At 41.4% G+C, this 23,551-nt stretch overlaps 3 protein-coding genes across 4 annotated transcripts in view; all 3 read left to right on the plus strand.

Moving 5' to 3' along the window:
- Positions 1-8,873: 8,873 nt before the first annotated feature.
- LOC115747016 (malate dehydrogenase, glyoxysomal) lies at positions 8,874-12,963 on the plus strand. Of its 2 annotated transcripts, XM_030683038.2 has the most exons (9): positions 8,876-9,275; positions 9,592-9,807; positions 10,019-10,333; positions 10,943-11,032; positions 11,146-11,229; positions 12,084-12,119; positions 12,243-12,332; positions 12,449-12,543; positions 12,645-12,963. In XM_030683038.2, exons 1-9 carry the CDS (start codon positions 9,204-9,206, stop codon positions 12,715-12,717), a joined length of 1,071 nt encoding a protein of 356 aa, XP_030538898.1. In that variant the 5' UTR covers positions 8,876-9,203; the 3' UTR covers positions 12,718-12,963. The 2 variants fall into 2 exon arrangements, with proteins under 2 accessions (XP_048141220.1, XP_030538898.1); XM_048285263.1 differs by lacking the exon at positions 11,146-11,229 and having other exon boundaries at positions 8,874-9,275.
- A 755-nt stretch (positions 12,964-13,718) lies between these two features.
- On the plus strand, positions 13,719-15,024 carry LOC115747017 (disease resistance protein L6-like). Its single transcript, XM_030683041.2, has 2 exons — positions 13,719-14,193; positions 14,512-15,024. The coding sequence occupies exons 1-2, from the start codon at positions 13,741-13,743 to the stop codon at positions 14,554-14,556; spliced, it is 498 nt and encodes a 165-aa protein (XP_030538901.1). The 5' UTR covers positions 13,719-13,740; the 3' UTR covers positions 14,557-15,024.
- A 208-nt stretch (positions 15,025-15,232) lies between these two features.
- Positions 15,233-23,551, plus strand: part of LOC115747019 (disease resistance protein RPV1-like) — a 51,139-nt gene continuing 42,820 nt past the window's right edge. Inside the window, exons 1-2 of the mRNA XM_048276830.1 lie at positions 15,233-15,762; positions 16,218-16,481. Coding sequence (XP_048132787.1) covers positions 15,451-15,762; positions 16,218-16,481 — 576 coding nt within the window. The 5' untranslated portion in view covers positions 15,233-15,450. The remainder of the gene's footprint in view (positions 15,763-16,217; positions 16,482-23,551) is intronic.

Here is a 23,551-nt window from a genome sequence, read left to right on the forward strand (position 1 = left end):
ATGTAGTCTCTCCATTAAGCGTACACCATGTCATGTGCATATATATATTTTTTTTTATGAGGATTGCCATGTCAGCTTTAGCTGGGCCAGAACAATGACGTGGATTGACACTTCATTTTTCGAGTCAGCAAAATTTTCGAAATTATAGGTTTATCATGGAATTCTTTCCGGTTGAAGGAATCAAGGCTTGGAATTCTTACAAAGTGCTTCGAACGATGTCGGTTTCGCGCGTCGAAAGTGTCCATGGCTTGCTGAATACCATGCGTGTTTTTGAATCTATTTTTGGTAACAGAATCAGCCTTGTCATTCAGAACCGGGTACGTATTCAGTCGAAATTCTATTTCCTTTCGGCAAGTTTAGAGGGGGGGAGATGGGTCAATAAGTGCAAGGGGGTACTTCTTTTATATTTTTGAGTTCTTTCTCTGCATCTTTCATTGATAGATGTAGTTTTATATAACTTTGTGCTCGCAAAATTGTGGATTACCTGCTTAGAAGTTACCTTCTCTTTCTCCTTTTCAAGAGATTTTTACATGGTACTGGACCAAGTTTCCAATGCATCCATATCAATTGCCCGACGGAAGTGTTACCATTTCAGAAGCAAATGCTTAAAAATGCTAAAAGAAATCGATAAACGATTATCTATTTAAATCATAGGGATGTTGCGTTCCAGAAGAACCTAAACCCTCGGGGAAGATTCTCTAAAAATTCCTAAACCTATTGCATTTTTGTTAGTTCAGTCTTAAACCTTTTTAATTTTGTCAATTGAGTCTTAAACATTTTCACCTTTTGCCAATTGAGTCATCCGATCAATTTTGACTAGAAACCTATGTTGGACGTCATCCGTCCTATGTGACACGGTTGTCACCGACGTGGACTCTTTTTTTAATAATATTTTCATATTTTTGGAAATTTTATTTTTCTGTTTTTTTTTTTACGTCACTGGCCGGTGAGGGCCAATGACCCTCAACTAGTCTAGGCAAGGGTTCGCAGCCATCGACAAGGACGTCGAGCCCTTGCCTAGACCTAGGTGAGGACCGACCCCTTGTCGGCCACAAGCAAGGACCTCCGTGCCCTTGCCAATATCCAAGCGAGGGCGGTGACGCACTTGCTGGTCACAAGCGAGACCACGCCCTTGCTTGGTTCTAGCGACAGCTCGACACCCTTGTTGGTAGCTAGAGATGGTCGGCTGGCGAGGTTTCCGGCTAGAGATGTAAATTTTTTTTTAAGTAAAATAAAAAAATGAATAATATTAAAATATTATTAAAAGTATTCAAGTCAGCACTGGACTCGCACGATTTTAGTTTTTTCATTTTTCAGCCAATCCATGTCATAGGACACATGTCGTTTTTTGAGTGAAGCTGACTAGGCATTCGCACGCCACGTAGGTTAATGGCGTGGTGATTCCTGACCACGGAATATTTTCTTGAAAAAGAGACTTTGTCATTTACTCTTATGCCACCTCCATTGCTACTATTGAACGGCAAAGAAAGGAAGCCACTGGAGCAGGCTGCTCAGAAGGAACTGCACCAGGAATCAAAACGAACGAAAAGTTTTCAAGGCTTCCAAACATTAGATTCCTCAAATTAGCTAGGGGACATTTTGTTGGGGGCTTTAAGAATCAGCTTTCAAGGTTAACATCCTTGTCCTGGCATAGGTGTCCTCATGAGCCCTTGGCCATCAATTTCCATACAAGCAATATTGCGGTTCTGTCTTATAGTTCCTTCACGGAGGACTGGGCTGAATGGAGTCAACTCGAGGCACGATCCCTCGCTATATGTTTATCTGCATCTATATTGAATTGTCTCACAAAAGTTTGTGCTCTAGTTTCTTTTTCTAACTCCAATTGACTATGCCATAACTATATAGGCAACAAGCCCTTGTAAATAAAATGTGTGATCAACGGGTTAATCAACCATTGAGGGATTGCCCCAATGGTCACTCTTCTCATTTGGGAAGAGAGAGGTGGGGAGTTCGAATCCCCACCTTCGGGGAGGAGTAGGGTGGGGACGCCTGAAGAAGCAGCAGGATTTGGTAACCTGCAGTGTGATTTGTATAGTAGAATAAGATAGGATAGAATCGGACAAAAAAAAAAAAGAGCGGGGTAATCAAGTCTATTCGCAAGTAAATCTCAGCTGGTATCATAAACAGGGCCATTTGTGATTAGATTGTATTAAATAACATATCCTGGGGAAAAAGTTGAGTTGATATGTAGGTGGATATGTGTCTAAATTCAAATTGGATTCTCCCTATTGTAACAGGTTCAGGAAGCTGAAAGTTCTAGATCTCACAAATTGCAACAACAAGACCAAGACTGCAAACTTCTCTGATTATTGGAGTTCAGATAGATTGATCCTTAAAATTGCAAAAGACCGATTGAAGCTGATGGTTCCCTTGAACGCTTAGTGTCTGATTTACTTGAATGTGGATTGATGCAAAAGTCTCACAGAGATGTCTGCAGGAATTAGACGGTTAGGGAAGCTCAAGTACTTGTATCTAGGAAATTGCACAAAGGTTTGAGGGAGCTGCCTGAATCATTTGCAAGACTGGCATCAGCGGTAGAGTTGGATCTCTCACATACGGCCATCGCAAGGTTATCCAAATCCACTGGTAACGAAGCGCTTGAGTAATTAAACCGAGATATGCAGAAATCGATGAACTCCTAGTTCTACTGGGAATTTAAGTCTCTCTTTCTATCACGTACTACTTAAATAAAGAAACTTCCTGTCTCATTTGGAAATTGGAATTGCTACTCAAGTTGGATGTCTCGGGAACACGATGTCTGCGGTTACCTAAATCTATTGGAGACCTAACTAGATTAAAAGTCATCAAGATTTCGAATTCTTGGATAAGGGAGCTACTGGGGAGTATTGTCACAATTAGAATAGCCAGAAGAGCTACATGGCAGGGATAGCCTGCATCTGAAAGGGGAAACCCAGAGAGCATTTGGAAGTTATCACTTTCGGAGTCCTTCACTTGCAAGTTACCCCTATTAGAAATGTTCCGCTGATGATCGAACTACTTTCTCACCTAGAGAAATTGAAATTTACGGCGTTGCAGCAAACTCGAAGTATTGCCTAAGCTTTCCACAAGCTTTATAAGCCTGACCTCCGATTCAAGATCCAGAAACGGGTCTCGAATCTCTAAAACCTAACTAAGTTGGCGGATTTGAGCTATGGTGGTCCCGATGAGAACGGTCGTCCATTGTTCATCCAAGATGTTCCATGGGAACAATCCCTCGTGTTCCTTCCACCGTTTCTGCCAACATTGTCACTCGGATATCATGAATCAACAACCAAACTAGAAGGCACCTTAAACACACATTAAACTTGGCTTGCGAAACTAGAAGGCGCCTAAGCACGAGGTGGGATTGGCTTTGCTTGTCCATGGTCTGCAAGGTGGATTGGCTTAGACGCGGCGCCACGACGACTCCGCTGGCGGCGACAGTGAGGCGAGGTTCTACAACATCAACGAAAAGGGGGGTGGGTTAATACAATGCTGTAAAGATATCTGGCCTCTTCATCAACATTCGAAAAAAGAGATTAATACAATCTAAAATCTCAAATTGGTACACCATGATGCACTTAGGGCTCGCGAACTCGGAATGGGCTGAAATTTGGTCGGCTGTATGGACATGGGCCGTTGATCGAAACACACGGCTATGCCGTGACGAATAGCGTTTTTTAGCGTTTCGTAGTTGTCTTTATGGGTTTTTGAACGTTTTTCATAGTTTCAGTGGCGTTTTCGTAATTTTATGTTCCTTAATGTAATTAGGGTTAACACCATATAAAAGGGTATTTTAGGGTTTCGAAGACGGCAGACTTTTTGATATTATTCTATCGATTTGATAATCGCATCCGAGAGAACATATTATTCCTCATTATCAATTCCAATTCTCCTGTTTAGCCAATTTCCGTTTGCGTTTCGGCATCAATTGGTATCGGAGCACAGGTTGCCTTGGACTAATGGCTGAACGGAATTGTGGTGGTCGTGGACGGCGGGCTCGTGGTGGTCGGGGACGTGGACTCGTTCCTCGAGCGGATGAACAACCGCGTCTAAGAGACCAACGAGACGTAGAGATTGAAGAACAGAGAAGGCGAATCCAGGATTTGGAGCGACAACATGCGGAGGCGAGATTGGACGTTCAATCCGAAGAAGGAGCGGAACTCGAGGATCAAACCGATGATGAAGAGGAGGATGTCAACCCTTTCGGGGTTTCGAACCAGGGACGGAATCGAGGAGTACGACTCGGAAATCATCCCTCTTCTCGTAATTTCGGGATGAAGATCGAGATTCCTGAATTTCAAGGTAAAGCTCATCCCGATGAGTTTATTGATTGGTTACATACGGTAGAGAGGATCTTTGATATTAAGGATCCGATCGAAGAGCGTAAAGTAAAATTAGTGGCTATTAGGCTACGAAAGCATGCCTTGATATGGTGGGAGCATGTGAAAAGGCAGCGAGCTAAAGAGGGGAAATCAAAAGTGAATCGTTGGGATAAGATGAAGAAATTGTTGCAAAATTTTTTTTTACCTACTCATTATAGGCGGGAGGCATTTATTGAGTATCACAATGTTAAGCAACGAGATTTAACAATCGAGCAGTATACCGAGGAGTTCGATCGATTGCGGATACGTTGTGATGTGGTCGAGGAAGAGGAGCAAACAATTGCTCGATATTTAGCGTGGCTGCGGTATGAAATTTCTGATGTTGTCCATTTACAACAGTATTAGACCTATGAGTGCTGGAATTAACAGGGGAGGAGCTATAGCCAAGCGATGTTTCAAGTGCCAAGGACTCGGGCATTTTGCTGCTGATTGTCCGAACCGACTGATTGTAACGCTGGTTGATAATCCAACCGTTGATGAAGATCCAGTTTATGACGAAGCCGATGAAGGACAAGAGGATGCAGATCTAGATCGGGATGACATTATCTATGCTGATTCCGGTGAGTCACTAGTTGTTAGAAGAATTTTGAATGCTGCTATGGCGGAAGATGAATTGTGGCTTAGGCATAATATCTTTCATACTAAGTGCACTAGTGGGGGAAAAGTATGTAGCATGATAATAGACGGAGGGAGCTGCGAGAATGTGGTGTCCACTACTATGGTGGAGAAGTTGGGGCTGAAAACAGAAGATCACCCTCAACCATACAAACCGTCGTGGCTTAGGAAAGGGAACGAAGTAAAGGTGAGCAAGAGGTGTCTTGTGCAATTTTCGATTGGGAAAAGGTATTCTGATGAGATGTGGTGTGATGTAGTCCCGATGGACGCTTATCATATTCTGTTGGGAAGACTGTGGCGGTTCGACAGGAAGACACAGCATGATAGCTTCAAGAATACCTACACCTTCAAGAAGGACGGTCTAACTATTACCCTAGGTCCTTCAGATTTGAGAAAGGAGGTGAAGAATAATTTGTTGTCCAGGTCAAAGTTCCAGGAAGAGGCAGTGAACGCGCCCGAACTTTTTGCCATTGTGGTGATGGAGCAGAATTTTGATAGTCCTGAAATTCCCACTCAAGTTCTACCTTTGCTTGAGGAGTTTGCTGATGTCGTGCCGGGAGAGATGCCACCCGGGTTACCGCCCATGAGAGACATTCAACATTGTATTGATTTTATTCCGGGAGCTGTTATTCCTAATAAAGCAGCTTACGGGATGAGTCCTAAGGAACATGAGGAGCTGCAGAGGCAAGTGCAAGAGCCGTTAGAGAAAGGAGCAGTCCGAGAGAGCATGAGTCCTTGTGCAAGGCCGGCTTTATTGGTTCCTAAGAAAGATGGGTCGTGGAGAATGTGCATAGATAGCAGAGTCGTTAACAAAATCACAATCAAGTATCGATTTCCTATCCCACGGTTTGATGATTTGATTGATCGGTTGCATGGGGTGACTATCTTTTCGAAGATAGACTTGAGAAGTGGATATCATCGGATTAGGATGCGACCTGGGGATGAGTGGAAAACGGCGTTTAAGACTATAGATGGTCCGTATGAGTGGATGGTGATGCCTTTCGGATTGTCTAACGCGCCGAGCACTTTCATGAGGCCGATGAATCAGGTTTTTCGTCCTTTTATTGGCCAATTCGTTGTTACTTATTTTGATGATATTTTGGTTTATAGTGCTTCGATTGAGCAACACTTGTAACACTTGAGAAAAGTATTTGAGGTCTTGAGAGAACAGAAATTGTATGCCAACACCAAGAAGTGTCACTTTTTAGCCGATGAAGTGACTTTTTTGGGTTATATTATATCGAAGGAAGGCATTCAGATGGATCCAGTTAAGATCGAGGCCATTACGACTTGGGAAACTCCGAAAAATATTCATGAGGTACGCAGTTTTCACGTGTTAGCGTCCTTTTATCGGAGGTTTATTCGGGATTTCAGCACCATTATTGCCCCTCTTAAGGATTGTCCGAAGGGAAGCAGATTTGTGTGAACCAAAGAGGCGGATGCTGCATTTTAGTTATTAAAGAAAAGGGTGATCGAAGCTCCAATTTTAGTGCTTCCAGATTTTACCGAGGTTTTTGAAGTGCATTGTGATGCCTCGGGCGTTGGTGTTGGGGGTGTCCTAAGCCGGAAGAATAAACCCGTGGCGTTCTTCGGTGAGAAGTTGAACGACGCGAAGAGAAAGTATTCGACTTATGACAAAGAATTTTACGCCATAGTGAGGAGCTTGGAGCATTGGAGGCACTACCTTATTTCAAAGGAATTCATTCTATATTCGGATCATGAGGCCTTGAAGTACATCAATGGGCAGCATAAACCGAATGCTAGGCATGCAAAGTGGGTGGAGTTTCTTCGGGTTTTCGGTTTTGCCATTAAACATAAAGCGGGAGCGTTGAATAAGGTAGCAGATGCAATGAGCGTAAGACATTCTTTCTTGTCTACAATGCAGGTGAGAGTTCTGGGCTTCGAGTCATTTAAAGATTTGTATGTTGATGATCCCTATTTTGGAGATATTTGGATGAAGTGCGAACAGGACCTTTTCGCAGAGCTTTTGATTGAGGAGGGTTTTCTCTTCAAGGGCAACAGTCGCATGTATCCCTCGGTGTTCTTTGAGGGAATCCATTATTACCGAGAATCATGCGGGAGGCCTAGCTGGGCACTTTGGGGTGGATAAGACGATGGCCTTGCTGTGTGAGCACTTTTATTGGCCCCGTATGGAACGTGATGTGGCTCGGTTTGTATAGAGATGCAGAATATGTCATTTGGCAAAAACCAGAAGTATCAATGCTGGTTTATATATGCCTCTACCCGTCCCAGTTGCGCCATGGGAGGATGTCGGCCTTGATTTCGTTTTGGGATTGCCACGAACACAGGGGAACAAAGATTCCATAATGGTGGTTGTCGATAGATTTTCGAAGATGGCGCACTTTATTCCCTGTAACAAAACATTTGATGCTTCACAGGTTGCTCGATTGTTCTTGCGGGAGGTTGTTAAGTTACACGGAATTCCCAAATCCATAACTTCCGATCGTGACGTGAAGTTTGTGAGTCATTTTTGGCGCACTCTTTGGAGGCACATGGGAACCAAATTGCAATTTAGTTCCTCTCACCATCCCCGCATCGATGGGCGGACCGAAGTTGTAAATCGAAGCTTGGGGAACCTTCTGCGCAATTTGGTTGGGGATAGTCCGCGGCAATGGGACTTGGTGTTACCTCGAGCGGAGTTTGCTTACAACGGATCACGTAATCGCACTACAAGTAAGAGTCCTTTCGAGATAGTCTATGGACGGAATCCAATTACTCCTCTAGATCTCATGCCATTGCCGGTTCACAAATAGTTCGGGTCAGACGCAGATGAACATGCAAAGCGGATCAAAGAGCTACATTCGCAGATTCATAACCGGATCAACAAGCAAAACATGAAGTATAAGTAGCGGGTGGATCGACGCGGGAAGAGAGTCGTCTTCAAAACGGGTGATCTAGTATGGATTCACCTCAGAAAAGAGCGTTTTCCGGCTAATAGGTTTGGCAAATTGCAACCTAGAGCCGATGGACCATTCAGAGTTCTTGAGCAAATTAATGATAATGCTTATAAGATTGAATTGCCGGGTAGGTACAATGTATCCGGGACTTTTAATGTAGCAGATTTGTCACCTTACCATGCAGACGAGGAGGAACCCGAGGAGACCGATATTGATGAAGACGAAGCAGATTCGAGGGCGAATCTTTTCCTAGCGAGGGAGGATGATGCACTTAGGGCTCGCGAACTCGGAATGAGTTGAAATTTGGCCTATTGTATGGACATGGGCCGTTGATCGAAACACACGGCTATGCCGTGACGAATAGCGTTTTTTAGCATTTTGGAGTCGTCTTCATGGGTTTTTGAACGTTTTTCATAGTTTCAGTGGCGTTTTCGTAATTTTATGTTCCTTAATGTAATTAGGGTTAACACCATATAAAAGGGTGTTTTAGGATTTCGAAGACGGCAGACTTTTTGATATTATTCTATCGATTTGATAATCGCATCCGAGAGAACATATTGTTCCTCATTATCAATTCCAATTCTCCTGTTTAGCCAATTTCCATTTGCTTTTTCGGCATCACACCACTTATGTCAAACTGCTACATCCATATCACATTTATTCTAAATTAAATTTTGGTGTTACCGAAATTCATAAATTGGTATTAGTAACACATTTACTCGGTTCACAAAATTGGAGCAAATATAGTTGAGATTTTCTCCGAGACAAACCTTAAGGCTGGAGTAAAATTAATTTGGATAAATGAAATATCAGTTTGGAATTTTTGTGATATTAATTACGATTAAAAAAGATTTGAGATTGGTCATGGACCTCCACGAGCACTGCACCGCGGAAAACCGACAGCCAAATTATCGAAGATATAACCAAGAAAGAGAAAAAAAGAAGCGGAAGAGAAGCAAACAAAGAAGGGAAGAAGGAGACGGTGGAGGAATCGGATAGTCAAAGGAGAGGCAGAGGAGCGAAGTGCATCGAAGGCCACAACCATTATCGTTGTTAGCAGGGGATAAGATTTGATCTTTCGCCTTTTCTTTTCTTCCACACTTCCCAATCCTTCGACCCACTCTCTCCCTCGCGTCATCTTCATCTTCAATTCTCAATCCCAATCTCAGCCTCTGCTTCTTGTTCTTGTATTTATTCGATTCCTTAGCGCTCTCTCTCTCTCTCTCGTTACTATACCTAAGCTTTGCCCTTTGCCACTAGCGAGTCCCTCCAAGTGGAATTCAGGATGCAGCCCACTTCCGAAGCCAACCAACGCATCGCAAGAATCTCTGCTCACCTTCACCCACCTAATTTCCAGGTATCTCCATTGACATTGAGCTCTTCCTTGATTATGGGTCATGCCCTTTTTCTCTTTATTCTCTCACCTTCTCGGTGATGGCACGGGATTCGCCGTAGTTTGTTGATTGACGAGGGTCTCTGTTACTCAAGAATCACTTAATTGAAATGGGTAGTTGTTAGTTTCTTGAAAGGTTACGCGAAACTTTAATTGAATTGTGCGCTGCGATTACCGAAGCTGGTGATGCTTTCTTATCCATGTGTACGTAGATTATGAGGCTTTGTTTCTTATTTGAAGAGCTTAAAAGGAGTGACTGTGCATTGTGGTCGATTCTTAGATGGAGGAGAGCCCGGGCTTAAGGCGAGCCAATTGCCGGGCAAAGGGTGGAGCGCCGGGATTTAAAGTCGCGATCCTGGGAGCATCTGGAGGGATTGGGCAGCCTCTGGCATTGCTGATGAAGATCAATCCGCTCGTCTCTGTTCTTCATTTGTATGATGTTGTGAATACTCCTGGTGTCACCGCTGATATCAGCCACATGGACACCGGTGCCGTGGTGAGTTTCCCCTCCCATCGAAAACTCGCTTGCTATTTGCTGAAATTAGGATGAACAGAAGTGTTGATCTGTAAATGAAGATGGAAATTGATGTTTTTGACCGTTTCGTGGGGATATTGTTTGTATTACCTTTTCAGATGAGTGAGCTCGATATCATTATTTTACATGGGTCATTTAATACATCAGACTAATTTGTTGTTTCTATAATCAGGTCCGCGGATTTCTGGGACAGCAACAATTGGAGGAAGCCCTTGCAGGAATGGACCTTGTCATCATCCCTGCTGGAGTTCCTAGGAAACCGGGAATGACAAGAGATGACCTGTTCAACATAAATGCTGGAATCGTCAGAACCCTTTGTGAAGGAATTGCCAAATCTTGCCCGAAAGCTATCGTCAACCTGATTAGCAACCCTGTTAACTCCACAGTTCCCATTGCAGCTGAAGTTTTCAAGAGAACTGGCACTTATGATCCAAAGAGACTGTTGGGTGTGACCATGCTTGATGTAGTTAGAGCAAATACTTTTGTGGTAGGTACCACTCCTGCTTCAATTGTCCTGCTGATACTTTCTAGGAGCATGAAGTATCTTTGTAGAGTTCAGAGTATCGGGTTATCACTTTGTATGAGCCTGCAAAGTTAGAATTGTAGTTCACCTTGTTTAGCACACTCTTTTGTCTAAAACGATAAATCTAGCATACCTGCAATTAATAACTTGCTCCAAGGGCATCTAACCTTTTCCTGGCTTGCGAGAAGACAGATTAGTGCACCTGGTATTTTATTAGATAGGCTGATGCCTCATGTATGGGATCAGGTGCATGGTGTAGAAGTGAAGTTAATAAAACTAGGCTATTTGCAAGTCTAGCAATAGAGTCCAGATGCCCCATGTATTTGATTGGTTTGGGTGAAGTAATCATGTAACTGTTGTTGTGTTTTAGTAAGTGTTATTGGTTCTCTTCTCATGATCATGACGTTGTGTGTTGTCATAGATACTTTGTCCTAGTGCTCATGCAGCAAAATTGTACAAGATACCAGTTTTAGACAATGCCATGAAAGTCAACAGCTTTGTCCCTTTCCCAGAATATTGCAGTTGTTTGCCAGAATATCTCATTAGATTTCTGATCTATTATGTTTCTTGCAGGCAGAAGTACTGGGTCTTGACCCTAGAGAAGTCGATGTTCCAGTTGTTGGGGGCCATGCCGGAGTGACGATTTTACCACTTTTATCTCAGGTTTGTGATGTATTCTTTTTAATAAGAACTTTTATGTGATCGACAGGGATGCTGTCTGATATTTCGCTTTACTGTAGAATGCTAAATGTCAGTTGGCATTTTGAAATTTGTAGGTTAAACCACCTTGTTCTTTCACTCCTCAAGAAATTGATTACCTGACATCACGCATCCAAAATGGCGGGACAGAAGTTGTCGAGGTAAATAAATTTCAAGGTGTTATGAATTTGGACATCAATTAGGTGGTGTTGCTGTCATATCCCATTCTGTTAGTCTTTTCATTTTTGGGTTTTCAGGTTGTAAGATAGTGCTTTAGCTGTTCTAGTATGCTCTTTGTTAAGGGTTTGTGACAAGCTCTGGACTACTGTGGCCGCCTAAGTAGTACACTGTTACAAGCAAGCATTTTGTTTACCGACACAGGACTGCATGCTTAGAGTCCCTAATTTCTTTAAATTACAAGCTCTTTCGAAGATGTACTCTTGGAGAACTTACTTTAGGAGAAGGATGAGATTTTCGCAAGAATCACATCTTAGGTCCATGTGGGCATGTCTTTTTTAAGTTAACTCTATGGCGTGAAGCCTTTGCCAATACACTGTGATGAAAATAAGATTGTTATTATCTGTTGGAATTAATGGGACACGTAGCGTGTGGAAGTATTTATAAGGTGATTATTTTGTCTATGGCTATAGGCAGAAGCAAGCAGTTGTGGAGAATATCTTAGTTTCTCATTATTTTGTCTGGTCCTCTTTAAGGGAAACATAGGAAGGTAACATAAAGAATGTACAAACACAGCTCCATACATCTTTTGTTGTTACTGCTGGGAGAATGACTTGCATTTTGATGATAAGTGGTGGAGAAGTCATGCAATGACAGAATTGTTAAATAGATCAGATTTTCTTAGTGTGATTTTCAATTTCTACTTGAAACTGGATTTTTTCTGTATATTTCCCCAAACTGAAATTAACATGATGTCTTAGTTTTCAGTTCTCTGCTTCCTTCCTTTGTGTCGTGGAGCTAACTGAAATGTGTACGTGTGTGGTTTGACCACTTTCAGGCTAAAGCTGGAGCTGGCTCAGCAACCCTCTCAATGGTCAGTCCTTTTAATTGGCCCTTGAGATGTACTCTGATCTCTTTCATGAACAGGAAATCTGATGGCTATTTGATATGTGGACTCTATTCGCTTGTTCAAACAATGTGAAAATGGAATATGCAGGCATATGCTGCTGTGAAGTTCGCCGATGCATGCCTGCGTGGGATGAGGGGTGACGCTGGCATTGTCGAGTGTGCATTTGTTTCTTCCCAGGTTTGGTGCCTCGAAAAAACTTACGGCCATCCCCTTTTTTTTTTTTTTTAACCTTCTCTCTATTTCAAACTGAAACGACAAATGATTGTCTTTTAATCGTTGTCCCCAATTTTCAGGTGACTGAGCTTCCGTTCTTTGCATCCAAAGTGCGCCTCGGTCGTACTGGGGCTGAGGAGGTTCTTCCCCTTGGCCCGCTGAATGAGTACGAAAGGTCTGGAATTTTAATAATCGTGAGATTTTTAGGTCGGCTATGATTACACATCGAAAGAAGATGAAGTTTTCTAATCTCGGCCTTTGTTTGTTAACCTGTAGAGTTGGCTTGGAAAAGGCAAAGAAAGAGTTAGCGGAGAGTATTCAGAAGGGCGTTTCATTTATCAAGAAGTGAGCGGTTTAAAGATGTTTCTTTTCCGAGCGAAAGGGATGGCCTCTTCATAGTTTCTGGTTATTTTACACTCAGAATTAGTTCTAGGGAATAAGTGGTTCAGAGCTAGGAAGATATCGAAGTTTATTCTGCATAGCTGACGTGGCAAAAACACGAGTTTCTTTTCTTTTCTTGAATGTAATGTACTGGAATGGTAATTTGTGTAATAACAAGGTGGGCGGATGTTTGTATATTATAGTTCTATGTCCATCTTGCTCGTCTTCATGTTTGCCCGCATTTTCGACTTTCTTATGCAGCTGTGGTGTCGCCTCCAAGTGCAACTTCAATTGTGCAATGCCGCTATAAGCAAACGATAGACAGAGAGTGCCAAATAAGCTGAAGCTCGCCTTTGGCACTGGGCTTGAAGTTTTAAGAGACTCAAAGTGCATCTTCTTACGGCTTTGTTTAGAAGATTTTAAGGGACAGATGAGCGAAGAGAGCCATTAAAGAGGCTCTTCTTGGGTAGTGGGCAGAGGGAGAGTTGAACTTATCATGTGGACGCAGAAGCACAAGTTTGAGAATTTTCACTTGGAGATGCCCCTCCGGTGATTGTCCCTAATCACCGGCAGCAAATTTTCACACCAAGTTCTTCTTACGTGGAGCATTCAGTGTAAAAGACTACCGACTTCAGTGTTTGCCCACAAGTGTAAGGACGTGTATTTTTCCTTTTGACTTGCGAAAGTTCAAGTAAAATTCCTTTACAACAATGAAAGTAACTACTAACCACAAGGGACTTCTTTTGTTCCCTTTTCGTACTTGGGCATCAGCAAATTGCACGCCCCTGAAGAGCACAACTCACATCCATAAAAATAATGATTCTCCGACAACTAAACCCTACAATGTCGTAAATTTGCAACACTTCCTAGTTCTCATTCTCAGATCTAGGACTCGGTCATTGTCGCATCTCGTCTCTTTTGACCTCGACTCAGTCACTGTCTCAAGTCTCGCTACTCACGTGCGATGACACCGACGACCAATACTTCAGGAATGGAGTTTGAGGTGTTCCTGAGTTTTAGAGGACCGGATACTCGGGATAACGTCACTAGTTGTCTCCATAGTGAAATGGTGGAGAAAGGAATTCACGTGTTCAAAGACAATGAAGAGCTCCGAGTAGGTCCGGAGATTGGTGGAAACCTTTTGCGAGCCCTTGACAACACTCAAATCTATATCCCCATCTTCTCTAAGGGCTTCGCTTCTAGTCCATGGTGTCTCTGTGAGGTTGTGTATATAGTAGATTGCACTTCAAAGTCCGACGGGAAGAAAGAGATCCTCCCCATTTTCTTTGACGTGGAGCCGGATGATGTGAAGCTCAAAACCGAATTGTACAGAAACGCCCTGTCTAAGCATGAGGAGAGGTATGACTGCAATGAGGTCAAGCGTTGGGAAGCTGCTCTTGTGGAGGTTCCAACTAGAGTAGGCTGGAAGCTGGCAAGGAAAAGGGTAAGTTCTCCACAACTCTTTCTGAGTTATTACTTTTAATAAAATCTGTCCAAGACTTATTACTTTTAATTAGCTCTTAAGCTTGGCTCCTCGCCGTTCTTTTACGTCTCTTCAAGATCTGGAGGCAGCTTCATTAGATGTGGACGTTGGTAACTTTGGATTGTTATGTTTAAATTGTTTTTGAAAAACTGCCACCGTTTGTAAATTGGTCTTTATATATTTAGTTTATGTTGTTCGAACCGCACACGCTTGAAAGTAGGAATAGTACATTGTTATTATTTTCTCAGTATGAATTCATTCACCATCGCTGTATGGCAGGTACGGGGAACTTATAAAATTGATTGTGCGAGAGCTTCTACTTAAGCTGAAGGGGAAGAACGGATCTCTTCTTGATCATCTAGTTGAAACAGATGATTTAAAACATATAGAGAAAATGTTGGATGTTGACTCTAACGACCATGTACGATTCCTTGTAATTCATAGAATGGGTGGTACTGGTAAATCAACTCTTGCTATCGTAATCTTCAACCGATTCCGGTCTAAATTCAATTTCAGTAGTTTCCTTGATGATGTCCCACGACAAGGTCTTTTAGACGTGCAAAAGAAATTGTTATTCGACACATTGGGCTCAACTTTTGCTGAAGGAATCCGTGACCCCAACGACAGGATCAATCACATAAGAAGAGGACTTGGCAGCAAGAAAGTTCTACTTGTTATCGATAATGTGGACGAGTAGAGGCAACTTAAGTATCTTGCAGGGAGATATGATTGGTTTGGTTCTGGAAGTAGGATCATTATTACAGTCAGGACAAAAGCATAATACTGGATAAGGACAACCAACCGCCACCTAGCAATTACTTGACCTACTTGGTGATGTAGATGTCCACAGATCGAGCGATTCGGCTCTTTAGCAAGCATGTCTTTAAAAGCGATACTAGTATAGAAGGTTGGCATAATTTCTCAAAAAGAGTCGTTTCAAGCATAGGAAGGCTTCCACCTAGCAATTACTTGACCTACTTGGTGATGTAGATGTCCACAGATCGAGCGATTCGGCTCTTCAACAAGCATGTCTTTAAAAGCGATACTCCTATAGAAGGTTGGCATAATTTCTCAAAAAGAGTCATTTCAAGCATAGGAAGGCTTCCTTTGACTTTGGAAGTTGTCGGTTCTCTTTTTGCCAATACGGTCAGATCGTAGTGGGATGAGACATCGGAGGACTTGAAGAAAGTCCCGCATAGGCAAGTCCGAAACACATCGATGATAAGTATCAAGAAATTGGATGATATAGAAAAAGTCATATTCCTAGATATAGCATGTTTTTGCATAGGGGAGGATAAGACTTATGTGGATTACATGTGGCGTAGTACCGGATATTCTTCACGCAGTGCGATTGATGTTCTTCTCCTCATGTCATTGATAAAGATCGATAACCACAATTGTTTGTGGATGGATGATGAAGTTCGAGATCTAGGAAGATACATGGTCATGAAAAAAATCCTTGAAGATGTTGCAAAGTGCCGTTGGGTGCGGATTGATGAGAATACTCTAGACATACTGAGGGGCACCGAGGTGAGAGTTATTAAGAGTAGAAGATACAATGAATCCAGCAAAATCTCCGGTCATGTTACTTTAATCGAAAATATCGGTTTATGGCCTGCTTTGTTTTCTAATATATAAACAACAAAAGTATATGTTTTCATGGCTTACCCAAGTGGAAGAAAGCCAATGCTCCGTTTGGTTAGTTGAAATTCTTCGTTTCTTGGTTTCGATGAGAATGAAAATGAGCTCTTTGTTTCCTTAAAAAGGTGTTTAGTCTGTGAAACGGCAGAGGAATGAACACATTTTAAACATGCTTGGTTCGTCTTATTTTCAAGTTTAGAAGAACAGTGATTATTTTGCTACAACATCCATTTGATTTAATTAGTTTGGGGTCGAAGAAGAACTACTCATACTATTGCCTACTTGCATTAGGTTTTAACTTCCTGTGTTGCACACTAATTTTTATTCTCTGCTGCTGCTGGCAGGAAAAAGGAGCACTCAGTTTGGGTATTAGTCATGATTTTACACCTGAAGAAATGGCCTGTTGGCCAAAGCTGAGGTTCCTTGGAGGGGAAAGACTGAATTTCGTAGGCGACTTCAAAGATCTTCTTCCTAATCTGAGATGGCTTTCTTGGCATGATTGCCCACAGGATATTTCAGCGACCAATCTTCACATGGAGAATTTGGTCGTGCTCAACCTTTCGGGGAGCAAGATCACTCACAATTGGGGTGGATGGAGGCAAATCAAGGTACCAACACATCTCACTCATGTTTGCTTAAAATTGTATCAATTGACTTTCATAGTCTTAGCACTTTTTGCTGGCATGTAATCTGCACTGTTTTTCCACTGCAGATGGCGAAAAGGTTGAAATTCTAGATTTGTCGAAATGTTATGAGTTAACCAAAACACCCGATTTGTCGGAGTTAGGCAAGTTGGAGAAATTGATTCTCAATGGGTGTGAGAATTTGTCTACGATTGATAGCTCAATTGGTAAGCTAAAACAACTAAGTACTTTGAATATCTATGGATGCACATACCTCGAAAGGTTGCCCGAAGAAATCGGTTCTCTAGAATGCTTGTCAGAGATTATCATGCCCTCGTTTGGTGATTTGTTCAAGCTTCCCGAGACCATGGGCAATCTAAAATCTTTGACGAAGTTTACAATTTTATCGCATCCTGGTATCATCCAACTTCCTCGCTCTATTGGAAGGTTGAATCTCACACATTTGGTTTTGGTTTTTTCCAAAAATCTACACGAGCTTCTGGACTCTATTAGAGAGCTAGAATCATTGATCAAGTTGGAATTAAAATTATGGGGGATCTCCCTTCTCCCCGATTCCATTGGAAAATTAAAGAATCTCAAGTGTTTGCTTTTATCGGATTGCAACAAGCTATATGAGCTTCCAGACTCTATCGGAGAACTAGAATCATTGGTCGACTTGGATTTAAAAGAAAATGGGGATCTCCACTGTCCCTCATTCTATTGGAAGATTAAAGAATCTCAAGCTTTTGGTTTTATCTGAATGCAAGAATCTACACGAGCTTCAGGACTCCATCGGAGAACTAGAATCATTAGTCAACTTGGATTTAAAACTCACTGGGATCTATGCTCTCCCTCATTCCATTGAAAGACTAAAGAATCTCAAGCATTTGCTTTTATCTGAATGCAAGAAACTACACAAGCTTCCGGACTCTATTGGGGAACTAGAATCATTGGCCGGGTTGGATTTAGAACTCTCGGGGATCTTCGTTCTCCCCGATTCCATTGGAAGGTTAAATAATTTCAAGCACATAATATTATCTGAATGCAAGAATCTACATGAGTTTCCAGACTCTATGGGGAACTAAAATCATTGGTCAGCTTGAATTTAGAATTCTCGGGGATCTCCGTTCTCCCCGATTCCATTGGAAGGTTAAAGAATCTCAAGTATTTGCTTTTAGCTGAATGCAAGAATCTATGTGAGCTTCCGGTCTCAATTGGGAAACTAGAATCATTGGTCGGATTAGATTTAGAAGCCTTGGGGATCTCCGTTCTCCCTAATTCCCTTGAAGGCTAAGGAATCTCAAGCATCTGCTTTTATCTGAATGCAAAAATCTACATAAGCTTCCGAACTTTATCGGGAAACTAAAATCATTAGAAGGTATGAAATTAAAACTTCCGGGATCTCCGTTCTCCCTGATTCCATCAGAAGGTTAACGAGTTTCATGCATTTATGTTTTTCTGGATGCAAGGATCTACTTGAGCCTCCGGACTCTATTGGGCAAATGGAATTATTGGTCGAGTTGGATTTAAAATCCTCGGGGATCTCCCTTCTCCCTCATTACGTTGGAAATCTGAAGAGACTAAAAATACTAAGGATGGCATACACAAAGATACACACCATACCTTGTGCTCTCGGATGGGTGGCGACGCTCGAAGAGCTCAATGCCTCGTTTTGTCCGCATCTCATTGATGAATTTCCGTGGGAAATGTGGGGCCTGACCCGTCTGAGGATCTTGAACTTGGAAGGGAGCCCAATCTCTACAGTGCCGAGAAACATCAGTGGTTTCTCTAGTCTCCAAATGCTTAAGATTGCAAGCTATCGGCTTTCCTGTTGCCAGAGCTTCCCTCGAGTTTGAAATGCCTAGCGGTTACAGCTGCTGAATGTCTGGCGCCAGAGCTTCCCTCGAGTTTGAAATGCCTAGTGGTTGCGCCTGCTGAATGTCTGGTGCTGTGCTTGCCTGATCTGTCGCGCTTGAAGAGTCTAGAAATATTACGGCTCATTCACTTCCCCAAACTGGCTGAGATTCCAGGTTTGGGGGAATTGGAATCCCTGGAGTTTCTGCAATTTGCCATGTGTGATGTGATCGAACAATTGCCTAACCTGTCGAAGTTGAAAAATTTGTGGCGTCTCGAGATAAAACGTTGTGCAAAGTTGAGAGCAGTGGAAGGTTTAAAGGAGTTGAAAAATTTGGAGTACGTGGAGATCAGATGTTGCATGTCCTTGGAAAGGTTGCCCGATCTATCGGCATTCACCACATTGGAGACAGATTGGACGCCGCTAGAAGAACCTGCAGAGCACGCCGTTCAGCCGGCGAAGCGATTCCGACTTTCATTGGACTATTACGAAAGGTGGGCAAATATAGCCTTTATTGAAATTTTCAGGTTCGTTTTGATCACAACGAAGGGAAACAGAAGTTTTCATATCCGGCTTTTTTATTTGCTAACCTGCAGAGCTTGCTTGGAATAAAGGCCAAGAAAGAGTTGGCGAGAATTCAGAGTTTAGCGGCCCTGCAAGTGGAATGACAACCAAATTTGCAACAGATTCAAGAATGGCATGCCTTAGTGTTTGGGTTTTGCCAACAACAAAAAAAAAAAAAAAAAATCGTTTCCAATTTGTCATCCATCATGCATTTGATGAAACAAGAGCGGGGATTGCGGCAACTACCAAATCCGATTATTGAGATGTTTGCCTACGTGATTCTACGCAGCCAAGTAGTGGTATGATATGTTCAAGGGCTTGTTTTGCATCGAGCGTTCAAAAACAAGACGTGTTGATGATTTGCGTTCAATAAAGTTGGTTATGAACTATAGGTATACAGACTCTTCAAGGGTTATTAATAGCTTTTGGTGGTATTTATGCGAATTCGTTAGTTGTCAATACTTATTTATTCATCGAAATTTCGATTAATCATGTAACTGTTGTTATGTTTCCGAAGGTGCTATTGGTTCTCTTCTTATGATCATGAGGTTGTTTATTGTCATAGATACTTGGTACTAATTCTCATGCAGCAAAATTGTACAAGATACCGGGTTGTAGACAATGCCATGAAAGCCAACAGCTTTGTCCCTTTCCCAGAATGTTGCAGATGTTTGCTAAATATCTCATGAGATTTCTGATCTATTATGTTTCTTGCAGGCAGTACTGGGTCTTCACCCTAGAGAAGTTGATGTTCCTGTTGTTGGGGGTCATGCAGGAGTGACAATTTTACCTCTTTTATCTCAGGTTTGCGATGTAATGAGAACTTTTATGTGCTCAACAGGTCGACGAATGTTTGCATCTGTTCTCATGTTCTTGCTCGGATTTCCGGATTTCTTATGCAACCATAATGCCAACTCCACGCACTATCAGATGTGCAATGCCGCAATAAACAAATGATGGACAGAGAGTGCTGAATAAGTTGAAGCTTGTCCTTGGCGAAGATTACAAAGTGCAGCTTTTTTATGGCTTTGTCCAGAAGATTTAATAGACGACAAGTAGCAAGAGAACCATTGTAGATTCTCTTTCTTGGTAGTTGGCAGGTGGGAGTAGAAATTATCACTTGGACACAACGCCACAGCCACCAGCATCAATTTCTGACACCAGATTCTCGTTGAGTGGAGCATTTAGACTAAAAGATTACCGAGTTTATTTTGTGTTCCATGGAAAAACAAGTTATTTGCCCCTCAAAAAGAAAGCAAGAAAAAAAAAAAAAAAGCTTTAGAACGTCATCTTGAAGTTGGGCGAGTGGGAGAGCTCGGCGTGTGCTCATTATTGGATTTGGTGATCGGCCGTCGAATGATAACTATGACAGATGTGTTCTTGACAGATGAGAGTATGCTGTAAGTTGCAAAATATTCTTTATTATGTGCTTTTAAGTTTTTACTTTATGTGGTAATTATTTGAGACTCCAAAGTGTTATATGTATATCTTGAATATTCTGATATATGAACCGCGTCTTTCTCGACCCAAAAAAAGAAAAAAAAAAGTTGGGTGAGCCTCATTAAATGTGCTGCTTCATTTGGGTAGCGGCTAAGAGAGAATTGATGAGGAACGTTCAAACGTGCTAGTCCGTCATTCTCAGTGGGAATGTCGCAGTCGTGAAGGAGAAGTTGTCCAAAAAATACTAAACTTATTGTACTGCAGCCATATCAATTTTAACCCTTTCAATTGTATTAATTTAGTCCTAACTTTTTTTAAAATTTTCCAACTTAGTCCTAAACCTTGTAATTGTATCAATTTGATCCTAACTTTTTGACTTGTTTCAATTTAGCCTCAAATATTTTGACATTTTGCCATTTTAATCTTAAACCTATATTGGCAGAAAAGACTATATTGACAAATTATCAAAAAGTTCAGGATTAAATTGATAGATTGTCAAAATGTGGAGGACTAAATTAGCAAATTGTCAAAATGTTTAACACTAAATTGGCACAACCGAAAAATTTAGGACTAAATTGGCTGTTGTGTAATAGGTTTCAGACTTTTTGGACAATTATCCCGTAGTGGCGTGGTGGGACGAGCCCTCTGCATCTTCTTCACACCCGGGGAGGGGGCAGTCGACCACGGAGTTCCGATGAATCGTGGTGGACAGGGCGACGGAGGATGCGGACTTGCTAGTGAAGGTGGGAGAGAGCAGCGGAAAGGACGAGAAAGGAGAAGGAGGGGCCAAGGGAAGGCGGGAGGGGAACTTTTAGGGTTCTTTTCCTATTTAGCTTCAATGTGTGTTCGGGTCATTTTGGGTATATGATTTGAACCGACCCAAACCAAACCAAATTGTCTAGGTACCCAATTTTTTCTCTCTCAATATGTGAACCGAAAGGAGCCAATATTTTTGGGTTTGATTGAGTTCGGTTCGGACCGGGTAATTTTGACACCCTTAACTTCAACTAGTTTGATAATAATAATTTGTTGCCTCGTTGTTAGATATTAGATTGTTATCGCTACGTTAATTTAGCACCTGCGGATTATTTAGAAGTGGCAGGGTTGGGAGAGAATTGGGCTTGAACACACGCTTAACAACTTAATTGGGGCCTCATTGTTTAAGGAATTCGAGGTCCCGCACCCCTATGCATCCCATTTGAATTTCGGATCCACTTTTACTTTTGTTGCCCTAATTTACACGGTTATAGATGTTTCTTGGTGCCAGCAACTCCGGCCGGACACCATAAGCAACAGCACATGCTTTCAGTTTCAGTCCGTCTCGTACAGCTGAACGAGTAATATAGTAAACGTAACATGTCTCACTTCAAGCAAGCTCATTGACAATCTTCGCCAAGGAAAGCATCGGAAGGGCTTGGATCCAAAGATAAACCTGCTCGAAACGGAATTTTGTTCAATCAGGTCCCGAAACCAATTGGACAATGTCCTATTGAATATAAAAAATATTACTGATCTGGACACAAGCTCTTACCAGGTATAGATCGTGGGAAGTCTAGAAAGATCAAGATCCCACAATATGCTACATTTTTGCTAATAAAATGTAAACATCTACTTAACAACATTCAAAATGAAATATTTCATATTTTAGGAAGAAAGACTAAACTAATTACTCATATGTTCCTGGGAAAGTTACATTGTTCGATTAATATATGGTTGCTCGCTCGTAAAATCATACCATATATCTCCCAAACAAATATTTCATTAAATCAACTTCAGGCCTGGGCAAGGCATGAGGCTTCAACTAGTTTGATAATAATGGTCGACTATCTCGTTAGTATGCAATCTAAATGAATTAAACACCGCCAGACTATTGCATATTTGTCTATCATGATCATTTTGTTGCCATCAATAGGAAGTCTCATCGAAGGAAGTGGCAGGGTTGGGGTAGGGTTGGCTTCTTGAAGAGGGCCTACTATTTAATATCAATAACTCCTAACAAATTCTTCTAGAGGGGTCCAACGATTTGTGGTTTAAGAAGTCCGACATTGTCGGTTTGATTCTATCCCCATGCGCATCAGATTGGACGCCAGATCTGTTCATTATTATTGTTATTGTCATAACTTGGTTTCCTGTTATCAGCAACTGCAGGCTGCAGTTGGAGAATCAGGGGGCTTTCGCACTAAATCTTTTATATATGAAGCTAACATGGCTTGCCGGAGGTCCAATTATCAATAAAAGAAGCTAAAAAAAAAGTATCGAAAAATACAAATTTAATTATTAAAAAATTAAAAAAGCTAAGAATTCAAAAAAGAAAAAAAATGATATAGGTCCTAAAACTTGTCATAAAAGTGGAATTAAATCCTAAAACTTATAAAAAAAGTATAATCAAGTCCTAAAATTTGTTAACTTGTTGTAAACGAGTCCTTCAGTTAACTCCTTCTATTTCAATAATGACCTTTTTTTTTTTAATATTTCTCTCTTTTGCATGATAATGATGTGGCTAAGGCGACATCATTTTGGTTCAAATTCGATTTTTTAATACAACTTTTATTTATATTATATTTTCGAAAAGCAAAATAAACTAATTTTTTTAAAATAATTTTTTATTTAAAATAAATTGAAAAATAAGCTTACAAATTTAACAAAAAAAGCTAAAAAAAATTTTTAAAAAAGAACCATGACAATAAATAACCCTCGCCGCCGCTGCCCCACCGTCACTGGCAATGACTGGCAATAGATTAGAAAGCTTATCAAATTTGCCTAGAATGAATGGTTAGAATCTATCGAGAAGCTTCGTGTTCATTTTTAATATCAGATATGGTTACTTATTTTACATGTGTATATCTTGATTTAATTACTATCAAGAGGAATTTTCATAGAAGGCAGTGGTAGGGTTGGGAGAGAGTTGGGCTTGAGGACGCTTAATAACGTAATGATAACAATCAATAATAACTTTATCTAAAGCAATCAAATAGGAATTTGCATCCAGTCTTATTTTTCTTGCGCTAATTTAAACGATTATAGATGTTGGTGTCGGCAACTCCAACTAAACGAATAGACAACAACACATGCTTTCGGTCTGTCTCGTACAGCTAGACGAGTAATATAGGAACCGCAACATGTCTCACCTAGAGCAAGCTGATTGACAATCTTTCGCCAACCAACAATTCTCCGATTTGAATCTCCTGACCTTTTC

The sequence above is a fragment of the Rhodamnia argentea genome, chromosome 1, assembly GCF_020921035.1.
Source record: "Rhodamnia argentea isolate NSW1041297 chromosome 1, ASM2092103v1, whole genome shotgun sequence".
Classification (NCBI taxonomy): Eukaryota; Viridiplantae; Streptophyta; class Magnoliopsida; order Myrtales; family Myrtaceae; genus Rhodamnia; species Rhodamnia argentea.